This window comes from Copadichromis virginalis, linkage group LG3 (genome assembly GCF_057382275.1).
Source record: "Copadichromis virginalis isolate Kocher_CV1m ecotype Utaka linkage group LG3, C_Virginalis_male_GT1.1, whole genome shotgun sequence".
NCBI lineage: Eukaryota > Metazoa > Chordata > Actinopteri > Cichliformes > Cichlidae > Copadichromis > Copadichromis virginalis.
The window spans coordinates 47,477,071-47,493,800 of NC_140620.1; the positions used below are offsets into that span (position 1 = coordinate 47,477,071).

Below are 16,730 nucleotides of genomic sequence, written 5' to 3' on the forward strand. Positions count from 1 at the left end.
AGTGAGAAACGAATTGTGGTTAATGTACAGTGCATGTTGCATATTTCTCTGTGTGCTGAAATGTTATCAAAAGTATATAGCACATATATGTGAAATAAATGTTGTGGCACCCTTGACTCATAGTCAGCACACAACGTTTGCAGCACCAGCTTTGACACCAACATGACAGCTATAAAGTAAGCAAATTAGAAGAAGTTGACCAAAAAAAGTCACGATCTTACAAACTATTAGCATTCAAGTACTGTTTTTGATATAGTGCCATGCACACTGTCTGGAAACCTATGACAGGAAAACTAGTGTTAGAAGGTTTGTAAATGGTCACCTCATTCAAAAGACAGTTTTTTTTTGTCTTTTTTCAAAAGAAATGGCAAATAAAAACCACTAGACACCATAAAAGATGATCTACCCACTAAAACATGTGGAGTATTTAGACTGTCACCACTGACGATAGTTATCAAACAAGGTTAAATAGATGAATGAGGTCTAGAAGACCAGTAACCTGGACTAACCTGTGATTCAAAGACAACCATGCCCCTAATAATGCGTGACTTCAAGCTTAATAATATTGAAACAGGTGAATCACATAAAACAAAAATCTCCTAATTAAGAAATCAGACTAACTTTAATCATTTCTGTGGTAAAACTGTGCACATTAACTGGGGCCAGTATGGAAGTTCCTTAAACCTGGATTCTTTTTAATGGTCACTTTATGATATACTAGTTTCAGGTCACACTGAATGTAGCAAATTCATTTTGTAAATTATGGTTTCTATAATTCCAGGATCAATCACAAATTTTAGCAAGTGTGTTGTAAGCTATCAGCTATCACATGATCAAGATGCCTGCTTTAAAAAAGGTAAGAGGCCAATAGGATGCTTCAACCATTAGCATGTGACCACTAACGACATTTATTCTGAATATGTGACGATCATGGTGATTATGTTTTTGTTACAGCACCTTTATTGCAGCTGATTTCACCTACAAAGAGGCTACAACCTCCAGGGAGCGCTGTATCTGGCAGATAACTCTAGACCAATGTGCACGTAATGTTACATGAGCAACATCAAAAGTCTTTGGAAGTGACACTGTAGAAACTACATAGAAGAAGGTGTACTTTATTGGTCCCCGTGGGGAAAATCCTTCTCTGCATTTAACCCATTGACTCAGTGAAGCAGTGGGCAGCCACTGGGCGCCCGGGGAGCAGTGTGTAGGGACGGTACCTTGCTCAGGAGTACCTCAGGGTAGCTGTTCAGGGGAATCGAACCCCCGACCTTCCGATCATGGGGCCACCACTCTACCTACTGAGCTATCCCTGCCCATGTTTTGTTACTTTGGCATTTCCTTTGTTTTTTTTTAATCCCAGCATGTTTAAAACACAAGTTAAGTGCATATCTACACCCAAGTCCAAATAATATCTGCATCATCATTCATGTTGTGTGCCAAGTTTAGAACCCGTCAGTCAGAAATGCCTTCATTTCAGAGGTCTTTGAGCTCCAGCTTCTGAAAAATCTTATCCTCTTCCTGCCTTTTGGTGCTTGACAACTGACATTAATTACAGTACTTGCACTTCCTTTTAATTATGCCCAATTATGTGACATATGTAATAATGGTGCCGACACGCCAAACAACAAATGCTGAGATGATAGGTAGATTGATAGTTGGATGGATCGGCAGAACATCTTTTTGTGCTCGGCCCAAAATTAACACGGTAATTACAGCACTTTTATAGCTCACTCATGGGAGGCTAACTTGGACATCTCTACCATTACCTTCCAGTGAGAAGGGAAAAAACCAGCCATAAATCAAGCAAACCATCTACAGTGGAGTATCACACACAAGGCCGCTGTAAACTCTAGAGACATTAAGAAGGATGTGGGGACCTAAAAGTGTAGAATTTATGAGCATGAATTTATATTCTCATTGCTGCAGTGGGCCTACTTTGAAAGGATGATTGATTCCTCCTCCTCATTACGGAGCTATTCAAACCCTACTATGGATTTTTTTCTTCCTCATAATGATGCAAATGGGGAAAGATAAACAAAACAAAAACAGATCTGAGTTGTGCTGACATAAAATTGCAGGCTTATTCATGTAAAGACAGAGGATTTTGTTTTTCTACGGCTGACTTAGTGTTGCTAAAATAACCATATGTGTTTTCCTTAACTATTCATGTATGTATGATCAAAGTTAAAGAGAAAAGAAAATGTTTCGTCGAGAGTTCGCACGACACTGGAAAAGCTAGTCTGGTGGTTGCTTTCAAGGTTTCCTAGTGGGAAACGAGACAAAGCACAATTAGGAGAAAGCATCACACAAAATCAACAACTGGCCATTTCAAAAGTAAACACTTTCTGCTACATCGAGTTCAGGAGCTCAACAACATGAAACGCTAACTTCAAAGGTAAAAAGGCCCCTTTTTTTCTTTTCCATGAATCATCATTTGTGGAATAATGCTTCTAACCTTAATACCCCAGCAGAGTGGAATAGCACTTACATGTAACCATAAATTCTCAAAACACCCACAGTGATTTCTTAATGGTACATAAGCATAAAAAATCATTGTGGAACTATTAAGTATGGGCTCTTTTGACAGAAAGGGAAGTTATGAACTAACTGGAGAAATTATGTCACTTGAAAGCTGTGATTGCCCCTCTCTGAAAATGTACTTGAGAGTCGTTCTCAATTTAGAGAAAGAACACACATTCAATGGCAGAAACAGCTGTGGGAATGATAAGTTAGGTTTGCCTTCAGCTGTAGACGTGGGTCTCAATGCCTTCCTTCCTCTTGAATCCGCACGCGTCGTATAAATTCATTAGAAAGGCATAAAAATGATAGGAATGTCACATTTCAGAACAAGCTATAGAACAGGATCTATGCTGAGAGAGATTTTTGTGAATAGCTTAAATAATCTTTACCTGTACTCAGACTGCAGGTGTTATTCTTTTGCTCTCGCGCTCTCTCTTCCTGTCTACTGCTACCTCTCATCTCTCAGCCCTCTGTGTTTTGCTTCTTCTCATTCATTTTTAATGAATTGTTTCAGGTGCCGGCACGAGAAGAGCAAATCAAGGGGACAGTTAGCACCGGGAGAAAGGGGGTGACTATTGAGCCGATAAACCAAAGTAATGAAAACAGGAGCTCCAATCTCAATGCTCTCCGCAGGACGTTTGTCTTTTTCTCATAAGCGGTGCGCCAACTCAGTGGCTCTGCCTCTCGTGAGCCATTAGAGTGTCAGGCTTAAGATTGTAAAGGGTGAAACTTGGGCCTTGGGAATATTGTGTGAATGAATTCCCACATTTCTTGTTCACTTCTGCGGTTGCATTGCATCATGTCTGATGAATATTTTGGTTTCGTGGGTGCCTGTGTGTACACTTTGTGGGTGGTCTAAAATTAGCCTATTTGTGAGAGATGAAACACATAGAAAATTCACCATGAGGCCATTAGCGATGATCGGTGGAGGGGCTGTGTGTGTGAAACTATTCAGCGCGGAACAGCAGGACACATTTGGATGCATGCAGGATATAGCGTGCCATCATTCACTTTCCTCACACAGAGAGTCTCGTAAACAGGGAAGGACTAACCTAACACTGCACCTCTCCAAATAGTGGTTACTGTACAAACAATGTGATTATGTTGACATCATAGCACTTTGGTTATGTGAGAGACCATTATTGCCTGACCACACTGTCCTCGGACTTGGCCAGGGGTTGGGGACACGCTTACGTAATGGGAGAAGCTGTGTGGGATCAAACTTGGATCCGCGGCAGCTTTGGCAGCAAGGAAAACGTGAATCATTGTGTGCCAGGGTGGCAAAAAGAAACTCAGTGTTTGCTTTGTGTTGGGTAGTTTAAAGCTTGAGTGAAAAAAACGGCCGTTTCAAGACAAATGCTCATTTTGTTCAGCTTGCTTCATTTCTGCCACGTTTAAAATTTTAATAGAATAAATCAATCTTTGGAAAATGTGTTTATTTGATTTCTTGTCGAAGATAGCAGCCAGAAGACTGTTAGCTTAGCTTAAACACTGAAAAGCAGTCCCAGATAGCGATTGGTGAAATTAAATCAAAATTCCACTTTCAAATTTAATTTCACTGAATAATTTTTAAACTGATGTGGGCGCCTCATCATTTTTGGACCCTCAATTAATATTAAAACAAACACTAAAAAAGATGACTGAGTAGCTACAGGGCTTCAGCAGTATGTCAACCATGATTAACTACAGCAAATGAATATTATTTCTTCAAAATATTGGGAAAAATGTGTTCTGGCTCTATTCACTTCAGTTTTATTTATAAAGCGCCAAATCACAGTAACAGTCGCCTCAAGGCGCTTTATAACGTAAGGTAGACGCTACAATAATACATACAGGGAAAAACTCTACAATCATATGACCCCCTATGAGCAAGCACTTTGGTGACAGTGGGAAGGAAAAACTCCCTTTTAACAGGAAGAAACCATCTGCCGCGACTGGTTGGGGTGAGGTCAAAAGCAACAATAACATTTTTTAATATAGTGCCAAATCACACCAACGGTCACCTGAAGTCCCTTTATACTGTAAGGTAAAGACTAGGGATGGGTATCGAAAACCGGTTCTTGTTGAGAACCGGTTCCCACTGTTTCAATTCCTTGGAATCGTTTGCCATTTTTAAAAACGATTCCCTTATCGATTCCAGTCGCCCCGAATGACGTCATCACGTTGAGTAGCGTCTTTTACCCAGTAGGAAACATGGCACCTGAGCGGCACAAACGCTCAAAAGTTTGGTTACACTTTATGAGAAAGGATGACAACAGGGCAACGTGCAATACTTGCAAAGTAGAGATTTCATCAAAGGGAGGAAACACTACGAACATGCAAAAGCATTTGCTCAAAAAACACGCGATTGCTTTCAACGAATGTCGTGTTTTTGATCCGCTCCGGACTAGCGAAGCTCAACCCAGCAGCAGTGGTAGCGTTTCCACGTCGTCTCCCATTAATACTGCAGGTAACTAATCAATTAGCATTGCATATTATGTTAGCGCGATTTACCTTATTACAAAACCTGCTATTACTGTGCGTTGCATTTAGATAACCATGACGAGAGAGACAGACAGAGTCTGTCTGGCTCAGATGCTGGCAGTTCTCGCTGCAGTCTATGGGTGGCTTCTCCTTTCACAGAGGCAGGGAAAAGTAAAATGACACAGGCCAGGATAGACGAATGTCACCGAGCAGTGACTAAGTTTGTTGTAAAAGGCTTGCACCCTTTTGCCACAGTAGATGCCCCCGAGTTTCGGTAAGTTAATGTTTAATTGTAGGCTAAGTCAGGGAATGTCAAAGTTGCATGTTCTCCTCTTACCAGATGTTTCATCCGTTTCCATTTCTCTATCTTTTAGAGAAATGATAAAGACTCTGAACCCTAAGTACAAAGCCCCAAACAGAGACAGTTTAACCAACCACTTGATCCCTGCTTGGTATGCAGTCGAAAAGGCAAATCTGATTTCTCAGCTGAAACATGTGTTGAAGGCAGCCATCACTGCAGATGGATGGACAAGTTTTAGTCAAGATCATTACCTCACAGTAACGCTGCATTATGTCAGGAATGGCCAGACTCATGAAAAAGTCCTCAAAACCAAACCAGTGTACCAGGCACAGACAGGGACAGCTGTAGCAGAGGAGATTGATGAGATCTTGGAGGAGTATGGTATCAAGGTTCAAGGTTCAAGGTTCTTTATTTGTCACATGCATAGTTATACAAGTATAACACACAGTGAAATGTAGCCTGACACGCTCCTCGACATGTGCAAAAATTGGGGGGGGGGGGGTGTAGAGGAAGAACATTATATATATCTACATATAGTATATACACTGGGTGAATGTGCAGTAGTAGCAGCAAGCAGGTGAATTCTGTACATTAATATGAATAGACATCTGACTATTTTACAGGATAGACAATATAAACATATTTAAAATTAAAGGAATTTGAAATGTACATTGTGCCTTGGTTTAGAGTGTTTGGAAGAGAGTCCTGTCTCAGTCAATTATAGATGATGTGAGAGGGCGGGTGTGTGTGTTTAGGGCACGGATGACTTGGGGATAGAAGCTCCTCTTGAGTCTCTCTGTCTTTGCCCGGAAGATGCGGAACCTTCTACCAGATTGCAGAAGTTGGAACAGTTTGTTGCCAGGATGGGACGGGTCCTTCAGTATCTGCGCTGCTCTAGTCCGGCATCTCCTGGTGTAGGTGTCCTGAAGCGGGGGGAGAGCAATCCTGCAGCAGCGTTCTGCTGTACGGATCACTCTCTGGAGAGCTTTTTGGTCCTTCACACAGCTGTTCCCAAACCACGATGTCATGTTCTGTGTGAGGATGCTCTCCACAGCGCCTGTATAGAAAATCCTGAGGATCTTTGGAGAGACCCTGAACTTCCTCAGTTGTCGTAGGTGATACAGGCGCTGCCTAGCCTTTTTGGTCTGGACCTGAATGTGGGGAGACCATGTCAGGTCTGAGGAGATGTGGACACCAAGATACTTGAAGGACTGCACCCTCTCCACTGGAGCTCCATTGATGATAATGGGCTTGTAGTCTCTTTGCTGACCCCTTCTGAAGTCCACCACCAGCTCCTTGGTCTTGCTGACGTTCAGCTGGAGGTGGTTGTCCTGGCACCACGATGCCAGATTCTTCACTTCATCCATGTAGGCCGCCTCATCATTGTTGGAGATGGCACCCAACACCACTGTGTCGTCAGCAAACTTCACAATGGTGTTGGAGCCGTGGGTGGCCACACAGTCTGAAGTGTAGAGGGAGTAGAGCAGTGGCGAGAGGACACATCCCTGAGGTGCTCCTGTGTTGATGGTGATGCTGTTGGAGAAGCACCTGCCCACCCTCACCACCTGAGTTCTGCCAGTGAGGAAGTCCAACACCCATGCACACAGACGGCTGTTAAGTCCCAGTTCCCTCAGCTTTGTGAACAGTCTGCAGGGCACTATTGTGTTAAACGCTGAACTGTAATCAACAAACAGCATTCGCACATAGTTACCCTGTTTCTTGTCCACATGGCTGAGAGTGGTGTGTAGGACGTGGGCGATGGCATCCTCTGTGGATCTGTTGGATCTGTAGGCAAACTGCAGCGGATCTGTGGTGTCTGGGATGGAGGAGGAGATGATGTTCTTCAGCAGCCTCTCAAACACCTTCATTACTACTGAGGTCAGTGCAACTGGCCGGTAATCGTTCAGGGATGAGGGTTTGCTGTTCTTGGGCACAGGGATGATGGTGGATCTTTTGAAGCATGTGGGGACCACAGACTTCGCCAGGGACTCGTTGAAGATGTAAGTGAACACACCTGCTAGCTGGTCAGCACAGCAGCGCAGCAGACGGCCGGTGATGCCGTCTGGCCCCGCCGCTTTCCTTGTGTTCACTCTCCTCAGTGCCGCTCGGACGTCATGCTCCGCGATGCTGGTCACCGGTCTCTCGCTGATGACGTCACTGTCCTCGGTAGTCAGGCGGTAGATAGCATTAGCCGCCTGGCTAACCTCGAAACGGGCGTAGAACCGATTCAGCTCGTTGGTGAATGCAGAGTCGGCGTTGATCGGCGCAGTGTCCCTGGCTTTGTAGTCCGTAATGGTGCGTAGTCCGTGCCACATACTCCGTGTGTCGCCCTGGTGGAAGCGGGACTCCACACGTTCCCGGTACCGGCGTTTGGCATCTCTCACCGCGCGCCGCACGCCGTATGAGGCCGCTTTGTAGGTGCTCATATCGCCAGTGGCGAGACCCGCGTTGTAGGAGGCGGTCCTGGCGTTTACTGCAGTGCGGATCGATCTGTCCATCCACGGTTTCTGGTTTGGGAATGTGGTGACTCTCGCAGTGGGGATAATCTCCTCCACTAGCATGTTGACGAAGCATACTGCTACTTCCGTAAACTCGTTGATGTCGACTGCGCATGCTCTGAACATGTCCCAGTCTACGTCGTTGAGTGCGTCCTGTAGCGTAGCTTCTGATTGGGCAGTCCACCATTTTACCTCCCTCGTGGTTACTTCTTCCCTCCGTATGCTTTGTTTATACTGGGGAATGAGGAAGATGGCGTTGTGGTCAGACTTCCCAAAAGCCGGTGTGAGACCGCTTTGTAGCCCTGCTTGTATGGCGTGTAGCAGTGATCCAAAATCCGATCCCCTCTCATTGGACACGAGACATGCTGGTAAAAGTTTGGCATGACTTGTCTGAGGTTCGCTTTGTTAAAGTCTCCTGCTACAATGAGGGCTGCGCCCAGGTCCTTGTTTTGAAGCGAGCTCAGCACATCATGTAATTCGGACAAAGCCATACCTGTGTCCGCTTGGGGTGGGATGTAGACCACCGTGGCGATGACTGAGGTGAACTCACGGGGCAGATAGAAAGGGCGGCACTTAATGCTCAGGAACTCCAGATGTGGCGAGCAGCCGCTGGAGAGAGTAGAAATGCTCCTGGCATCACACCACTTTCTGTTTACCATGAAACACACTTCTCCACCTTTGGTTTTGTTCGACTCTGCCGTTCTGTCCGCGCGGAGCACAAAGAATGAATCCGACGGAGTTACGGCCTGGTCCGGCACGGTGGGGGTCAGCCATGTCTCCGTGAAGCACAGAATGTTGCAGTCCCTCATGTCACGTTGGAAGGTGACCCTTGCTCTTAGGTCATCGAGCTTGTTCTCCATGGATTGTACATTGGCCAGTAGGATACTGGGCAGTGGTGCGCGATGCGCCTGCTGTCTCAGTCTGTTCCTAATACCAGCGCGTTTTCCCCGGCGCTTCTTTGTTCTGCGCCTCGGATGAGCAGCCCGTCCTTTGTTGTTCTCCGCGCCGCGTAGAATCTCTGGCGGCCAGGAAGGGTCAGGTTTAAAAGTGTCCAAGATTAGATGTGCAACCTTGGCACTGATGTTTACAAGTGATCCGCTGTCGTATACTATAAGACTAGAGGATTTTGGGATGTAAACCAGAGCAAAAAATAAGTAAAAAACAAGAAAAGTGGATAGTCGGAGCGGAGCGGTCAGGAAGGCGTCTGGACGTGGCCGCGCCATCTTGTGACCAAAGACAAGGTTGTGGCAGCCACTGTTGATAATGCGGTCAACATGGATGTAGCTGTCAAAAAGCTACAAATTCTCAAGTTTCCATGCTTTGCACACACCCTGAACCTTGGAGCTCAGAAGCTCTACAACTGTCCTGCCATTTCCAACTGGGCGGCAAGAATTCGCTCTGTGATTGTATGGATGAAGAGGTCCCACATGGCAAAAGTGGTCCTGAAGGAGAAGCAAGAGTTGCTCAGTAAGCATAGCAAATATTTTTTAAGATTGCGTATATTATAATCATTAGATCATGATCAAATTAAATTTATAAACTAAGATATGTGGGACCATATGGGACCTTACATTAGCATTTAAGTTGTGAACGTGTTACCCCTCAGAGCTGCCCAAGCACATGCTGCTCCTAGATGTAAAGACCAGATGGAACTCTTTGTATTTGATGATGGAGAGATTCTGCGAGCAGTTTCCTGCCATCCAGGCTGCAGCCATCGATCCACAGATAAGAAAGTCCATAGAAAAGGAAAGGTGAGTGGTATTGAAAAATAATGATAATATGGCTTAATTTGGACTCGGGTTTTATTTTGTTTGTTTTATGCAACATATCTGTTGTATTTTTGCTTTGTTGATATTGCAGACTGGCTAAAATGGGCAATGATGACTTAAGAAAAGCAGAGGAGTTTGTGGTACTCATGCGGAAGCACTACACCTCCACACTAGCAGTGTCCAGTGACAAAAGTCCGACCTGTGGTGAGATTTTGCCCATCCTGCAAAAGCTACAGCAACACTACACCGTACAGGAAGATGACTCTGCCTTCACAAGGAGCATAAAGGACAACATTTGGAAAGATCTTTCCAAACGATACCAGGTACAATTGATGATTTATTTATTTATCGTAAATAAAATAACAGTTATAAATACTGAAGGATTGTCATGATGTCACATTTTCCTCCCTCTTAAAAATTTAAGGACGCTGATATCAAGAGCTTCCTGGAGGAGGCCACCATCTTGGACCCCCGATTTAAATCCAAAGTGGATAAGGATGAAGTCTGGCACAGGATCAGGGAAGCAGCAATTGCAGCAAAGACAGAGGCAGGAGCAGATGAGGTATTTCAATATGATGGTGTCTTTCACTGTAGCACATTTCCATTGTGAGAGTGAGACCTTTCATCTATGGATCTGTGGTACTTAGTTTGATTTGTTTGTTTATTTGCCACTTTCTACTCAAGCACCTGGAGCAAGGAGACACACAGGGAGAGTTGTTCGAAGATGAGGATGAAGAAGACTATGTAAGTTTAGTTCATTGTGATGATAATTTAAATGTCATGGATTGTTCATGTTTTGCTTCATTTTCTATCATGTCCATTTAATTTCAGGCGCCACCAGTAAAGCAAAAAAAAAAAACGGCCTTGGAGGAACTCTTTGAAGAAGAGGACAATGAGCTGCAGTCATTCCAACAACGGCAGCCCGTTCTTTCCCTGGCCCAGAGAGTGCATCAGGAGATCCAGCTGTATAGAAGCCTAACCCCCATCCCCTGCAAGGATAACACCGCCCTATGGTGGTGGAGCAAGAGAGAGACTCTGCCCCTGCTGTCAGCACTGGCTGAAAGGTTTCTGTGTGTGCAGGCATCCTCCACCCCATCTGAGAGGGTGTTCTCCACAGCTGGAGAGACCATAAGTCCAGAAAGATCACGTATCCTTCCTGAAAAAGCAGATATGCTTATATTTCTGCAAAAGAATTTTTAATTCTCCATAGTTGATGGATGCAGAATTGCACAGTGCACAGTTCCATTGGACTTGAGTTGATTGTATTTTTTGCTGGCTGATATAGTTTTATTTTTGAGTGCCCAGCTCATATATATACTTTTAAAAAGGAGAGTGTGAATGTTACTGGAGTTTCTTGTGTAATTGCCACTGAATAATTTATTTTATACTTTGTTATTGCTGTAACAGAATATTTATTTTATTATTATTTTACATTTACAACTTTTTTTTTCTGGGTTCTCATGGCACCCCATCGAGGAGCAGTAGGCTGTGGATCGCTTAAGATCTCACTCTTGGATTTGTAAGGTCATGCTACTTCTACATTTCTGTCTTGTTCAAAGATAAGATATAAAACAAAGTTCAAAGCTAATCGACCTGTGTGTTCTCCTCTTTTTAAAAATAAGAATCGATAAGAGAATCGATAAAGAATCGAATCGTTAAACAGAATCGATAATGGAATCGGGAAAATCTTATCAATACCCATCCCAAGTGAAGACCCAACTGTAATACAGAGAAAATGACAACAATCATATATAGCCAGAGTCAGGCCTGCATGAAGGGTTTTCCCAGTACTCAGGTACTACCAGTACAACTACTTGTGGGCGACCGTGCTTCAGGGAGTTGGGAAGCTCATCTTGTAACTGGAGGTTGCCGGTTCAATCCCCAGCTCTGTCTGTCTTGGTCGTTGTGTCCTTGGGCAAGACACTTCACCCTACTGGTGTTGACTAGAGCAGCGGTCCCCAACCCCCAGGCCTCGGGTCCGTGAGTCGTTTGGTACCGGGCCACGAGAGTTGAGGCTCAGGTGTGAAATGTATGGTTTTCAGCGTTATTTTTTTATCGTTAAGTCGTTTTTTCTCTGTCTTTTCACGTGTGTTATAAACAAATCTTCTTCTTTTCGGTACCGGTACTAGTTTTATTTTGTTGTATTTATCCGCGACACCTTAAAGGCCGGTCCGTGAAAATAATGTCGGGCATAAACTGGTCCGTGGCGCAAAAAAGGTTGGGGACCGCTGGACTAGAGGGACAGCCTCGCTTCTGTCAGTCTACCCAGGGCACCTGTGGCTACAACTGTAGCTTACCTCCACCAGTGTGTGAATGTGAGAGTGACTGAATACTAGAATTGCAAAGTGCTTTCAAAGGGTCTCGAAAAGTGCTATATAAATGCAATCCATTATTACTTCATTTTAACATTAAATAAACGTTATTTACTCAGGTTCTGATAGTGGTTAAAAAATTGTTCCAAAATAAAAGTTGAACCTACACCAAGGGCATTAGCACAATGTCTTGAATGCCATCTAAATGTTGTTGGTAGATCGATTAGGTTTGCATAGTATTTTTTTCTACTTTCTCTTCATCAAAAAGACTAGAACTAAAGAAAAATTGTTTCTTGATAGAAAAAAAAACTTTACTCCAGCAGTAACTCAAAACTTGCATTCCACCCCTCATTGGTCAATCAACTAGCCTACCAAGCTAACTCACTTTCCATGTAAGCTGTGGTATTTTGGAGTTTATGATGCTGACGCTGCAACAGGCAACAAATGAATTAGAATTTAGAGCTAAAAAATTCATAAAGACTCTATAAAGAGATTATTGTGTAAGTGGGTGTCTGTTTACAGCCATGTAGTAAATATATTAGTTGCAACTGAAAAAAAAAACCTTACAAAAAACCCAAATTTACTTACTTATTTCCATGAATGTTTACAAGAGTTTACCATTTTTTAATGTAAACGTGACGTTAGAGAACAGGGAACGATAACATTAACATGCACAAAAGAATCAGCTGACGCTACAGTCTCAGTGGCAATGTCTTTAGCAAGAGTGTGCGACTACTTTGGTTTAAAAGTTGTTTTGTTTTTTCTCCTTCGAAGGTACACACCTGCCCACATCATAATACAAAACACAAAACCCCTCACTTATTGTAATTGTCATAATTTCATCTAATTGTCAAGCAGGATTGTAGGAATTATGTTATTTTTGAAGTAGCTGTGGGACGTGTACCCACAGTCTGTCACAGTGAGAAGCGCCAACATATTGTTTTTTTTGTTTCGCGGCGTTTTTTTCCCTCTGCTCAAACACACTTCTTTGCTCAAACAGAAGCGATCCCTCTTTGCCTAAGTCATCGCAGAGGCGACATTATGCTCTAAATGCTGATGACAATGAGAATCATAAAAATGATCACAAAAGAAAACAAAACCTTTTGGGGAAACAGTATCCAATTCGGTGGAAATAAGACATTTCGCCGCCTACGAACAAACATGAATCACAAAATTGAGGTGTAATGATGTCAGTTCCAAGAGTTTGCAGCAAATGGCAGTCCACCTGCTGTGAAAAGACAATCTGTTCCACGGGGGGCCACCATCCACAATGCACTCTATTATGAGCTCTCTTAATAAAATACGTTTTTTATGATAGAATTTCAATATAAAAATGTTAATGTATAATCAACACTTTGAGACTGATAACATTTGCCAATCAACTTTAGATGGATTTAATCTATTTATAAGTACTTCCACACCTCATTATTAAGCATAAGATTTAATCTATTTAACGTCAACTAGAAAAATGTTGTTTATAGCCTCAGCAGTTACTGGCTGTGCTTATTTGCCTTTTTATGGTTCACAAGTTGAAGATGACAAATCAGCCAGAGAACATGCATTTGTATTAATGATCAGGATCATGTGCATTTGGTCCCCCCCCCCCAAATCACGCTATTTCTGGTCTAAACCTGTTTTATGTTCCTGTTCCTTCCTCTAAATAAATATCTCATGAAATACAACATCCAGTGTTGACAGCGTTATCAAACTTTAGGCCTTTAAAACGTACTACATTTGTAGTTTGATTCAATTTACAGTAACTGAAGCATGTCCATGTCTTGAGTATCCAGCAGTTGCCACTGCAGTTCTGTTTGGCATAACACAAAGCAAGACTCATGTACTCACCACTTATTCAACCACTACTCAAGCATGGGATACATTTAGTGGGCAGGAGCAGCATTTACAGTATATATGCGGTACATGATTTGTTTCGACCCCACATCAAAGTTTTTTTTTTTGCTGTTGGACCAAGTACAAGGAAAAATAGATCTTCTGTTGTGTTACTGAAAGAGAGTATGTCAAGAATTAGTTACACTTACAGCTTAATTGTGTCTCAGATTTATTTACGTGTTCAGTTTTCTAATTTTTTACTAGAAGCTTTATGTTTCCCAAGTTGGACTGAGAGATAACGCCTACTATCTTCTCTGTATTTGACAGGTCGGACTAGAAAATGTGCAAAATATGCTTTGCTACAAATTTAAAAGAGATCGGACGTCACTGTAGAACAGCAAAGATCAACAAGAAAACACTTATTGTATCAAATAAAGTAGTAAGTAAACACTGCGAAGTTTCAAGTGTACAGCATACCAATTATACAGCTGGTTTATATATGTGTCAGCTGCTCTTTGAGTCAGGTACACAGTGAGTTTGTCACTTTTCATATCTGGTCGAATCAGCCAGGTTCTGAAAAGCACATTCAGCTCCTAGCAGGGACGTGTTTGCTTCTTCTTTTCTTTCTTCTTTTTTTATTTTCAGAAATGGAAATAAAAAGAGTGGAGCTTTTTTCACTCTGATTACAAAAGCAAAGCTTTTAACTTAGTGCCGTTTCCTTTTTTCTCTGTTGGCATGGTGCTTAATGCACCAAAACATCCAGAGTCCTGAAAACCAAAATGAGTTGCTCAATGGTTAATTTGCTCTCAATCAAGACAGGCTGTAGCCTCTGTACACTAAAGGCAGCTTAATCACTGTTTTTGTATATAAAGTGTGTATCTTTACAGCTAATTTGCATCTCTGCCATCTCTGTGAGGTTTGGAGAATCTGCCTAAGGGGAGTGTTAATTATGTCTAATTTTACACTCCGTCTTTTTGAGAGGGACCCAATTTGGTGTCTGGCCCCCTTAGCTTCCTTAACCTGCCATTTACCACTCATCACTACAAAGTAAACAGCCCGAACAATAGGTAATCAGAGAGGGGAATGATGGGGAGAGTGCGGCAGATGCGGCTCTGCATTGCAGATATCTGCTGCCTCTGCTTCAAATCAATCGGCAATTAGCACCATTTCACCGCAGCTGTTATGGAGCGATTTATTTCACTGGAGTGATCCCCTTTTCTGAACGGCCTCAAAAGTAATTGCAGAACCCTCCAAGGCCTTGCTCAAAGAAAGAGGGAGACAGCACGGGTGAGAGGGAGAGAGCGGGATGGAGAGAGAAATGGAGCGGGAGGGAGGAAGGAAAAGGATGAGAAACATGGAGGGAGGGGAGGCGGGCTATGGCTGAATTATCTGAGTTCAACAGCACAGGGGCTGCTGCTCTGTACTGTAGCTGCCGTTCCAGCAGCCGAGCGCCTTTTCAGAGCCCGGTCTTGATAGTGTTCTTTGAAAGCATGAAAAAAAAAAGAAGCAAATTCCATACTTTATCCTTTTAAGTTAAACTTGGAAAAACAGACTCCTGTGTTGAAACCCTGAGCTAGTTGGTCTCATTAGTATCTAACCTGCTGTAACATTTTCTACTCTCTGTATAAAAGACCAGTGTTTTAGCCTCCTTTGTCCGCGACACAAATAACTTATATTACAGATACACTAGCAAACCTTTTTACACATTAGGATCTATGTTCAAAGCAAGGAAGCAACAACCGCCCTAGTTTAAACTCTGCAGTCTGTAAAAACACAGTAATATTCCTCCTGCTGTGTTCTATAACTAGGTTTCTGCATGAGCGTATGGATGCTCGATAGATCCGTAAAACCCGTAGCGTTTTTTTCCCCCTACAGTTAAAAAGCCAAGTACTTACCTCAGACAGAAAGAGGTGCAATTTTATATGAAAAATCACACACAGAGAGCCAAAGCAGTTAGCAACCACAACCTACAATTATGGCAGCCCTTAAGTCATATTGTCCTTATGGAAGGAATTTGGTTACTATGGAAATGCTTTTATATACAGCAATGGGAGATGTACGTAATTGCATTGCAAGGTTGGGTAGAGACAAAGTGAGAGAAAACAAAATATATTGAGAAGAAAAATTTAGGGCATTTTTGTGCCTTTATTACGAGCGAGAGCGACAGCAAATGCAGAAAACAGTACCGTGTAGCACACGGCCTGGCTGCCTGCCTGCCTGACAGAAAAACGTGGGCCTCCGTGTGTTCGCATCCCAGGGGGTCAAATATTATGTTCCCATCACACGGTGTCACATAATGCCAATTTGTTAGATGCTGCGTCAACACGTGGAGTCGTTTGGTGTTGGTGTCTTGTTGCAATATTGTCCTGCTAGAGCAAATCACCCTATTTTAAAAACTTACAAAGTCCACTTAACAAGGTTAAAGGTATTAATTCCAGATTTATCAGTAAGAGGTTTGCATTCATTCAAAGCTTTGTGTTTGTTTTGGTATTTTTACAATAATGATCATAGGGTACATACAGACATATATACATACACTGTCTCCTTTTTATTTGAGATGATCGGTGAGATTGGCCCACCTCTTAACCTAAGGACAAGTTGCATGAACATTGTCAAACATAGAGCAATTATTAACATATGTAAATCACAATTCTTTTGATTCTCCTATATATTTTGTTCTTTACATTGTCCCACTGTGAATGTCATGTTACGTTTTTGGTTTGCATTAATTTCATGTCAACCTGATGGTCACCCAAAATTTGAATCCGTGGTCGAATTTGTTGATTGAATTTAAATTTTTAAAAAAAGGAGCTGCAGGGTGGGTTTTTGCTCAAAGTTATAAAAACTACTGGGAACTCTTTAAATTAGTTAGTTCTAGTAATCATAGCTAGTAAACAAAGATGATGTTGTTACTTGCACTACATCAGTTCATAAGTTATCTGGGTATTGGGCTTATAGAGAAATAAAATACAAAATGTGTCTTTTTTCCCCCTTACATTTAAGAAAAACAGATGATTGACAGACATTAGCAAAA

General features: G+C 42.6%; 1 protein-coding gene across 1 annotated transcript; it reads left to right on the forward strand.

Annotated features, from left to right (window-relative positions):
- Nucleotides 1-8,147: 8,147 nt before the first annotated feature.
- LOC146715027 (E3 SUMO-protein ligase ZBED1-like) lies at nt 8,148-11,132 on the forward strand. Its single transcript, XM_085451429.1, has 6 exons — nt 8,148-9,252; nt 9,392-9,536; nt 9,646-9,877; nt 9,979-10,116; nt 10,239-10,298; nt 10,386-11,132. The coding sequence occupies exons 1-6, from the start codon at nt 9,060-9,062 to the stop codon at nt 10,752-10,754; spliced, it is 1,137 nt and encodes a 378-aa protein (XP_085307555.1). The 5' UTR covers nt 8,148-9,059; the 3' UTR covers nt 10,755-11,132.
- The last annotated feature ends 5,598 nt before the right edge of the window (nt 11,133-16,730 follow it).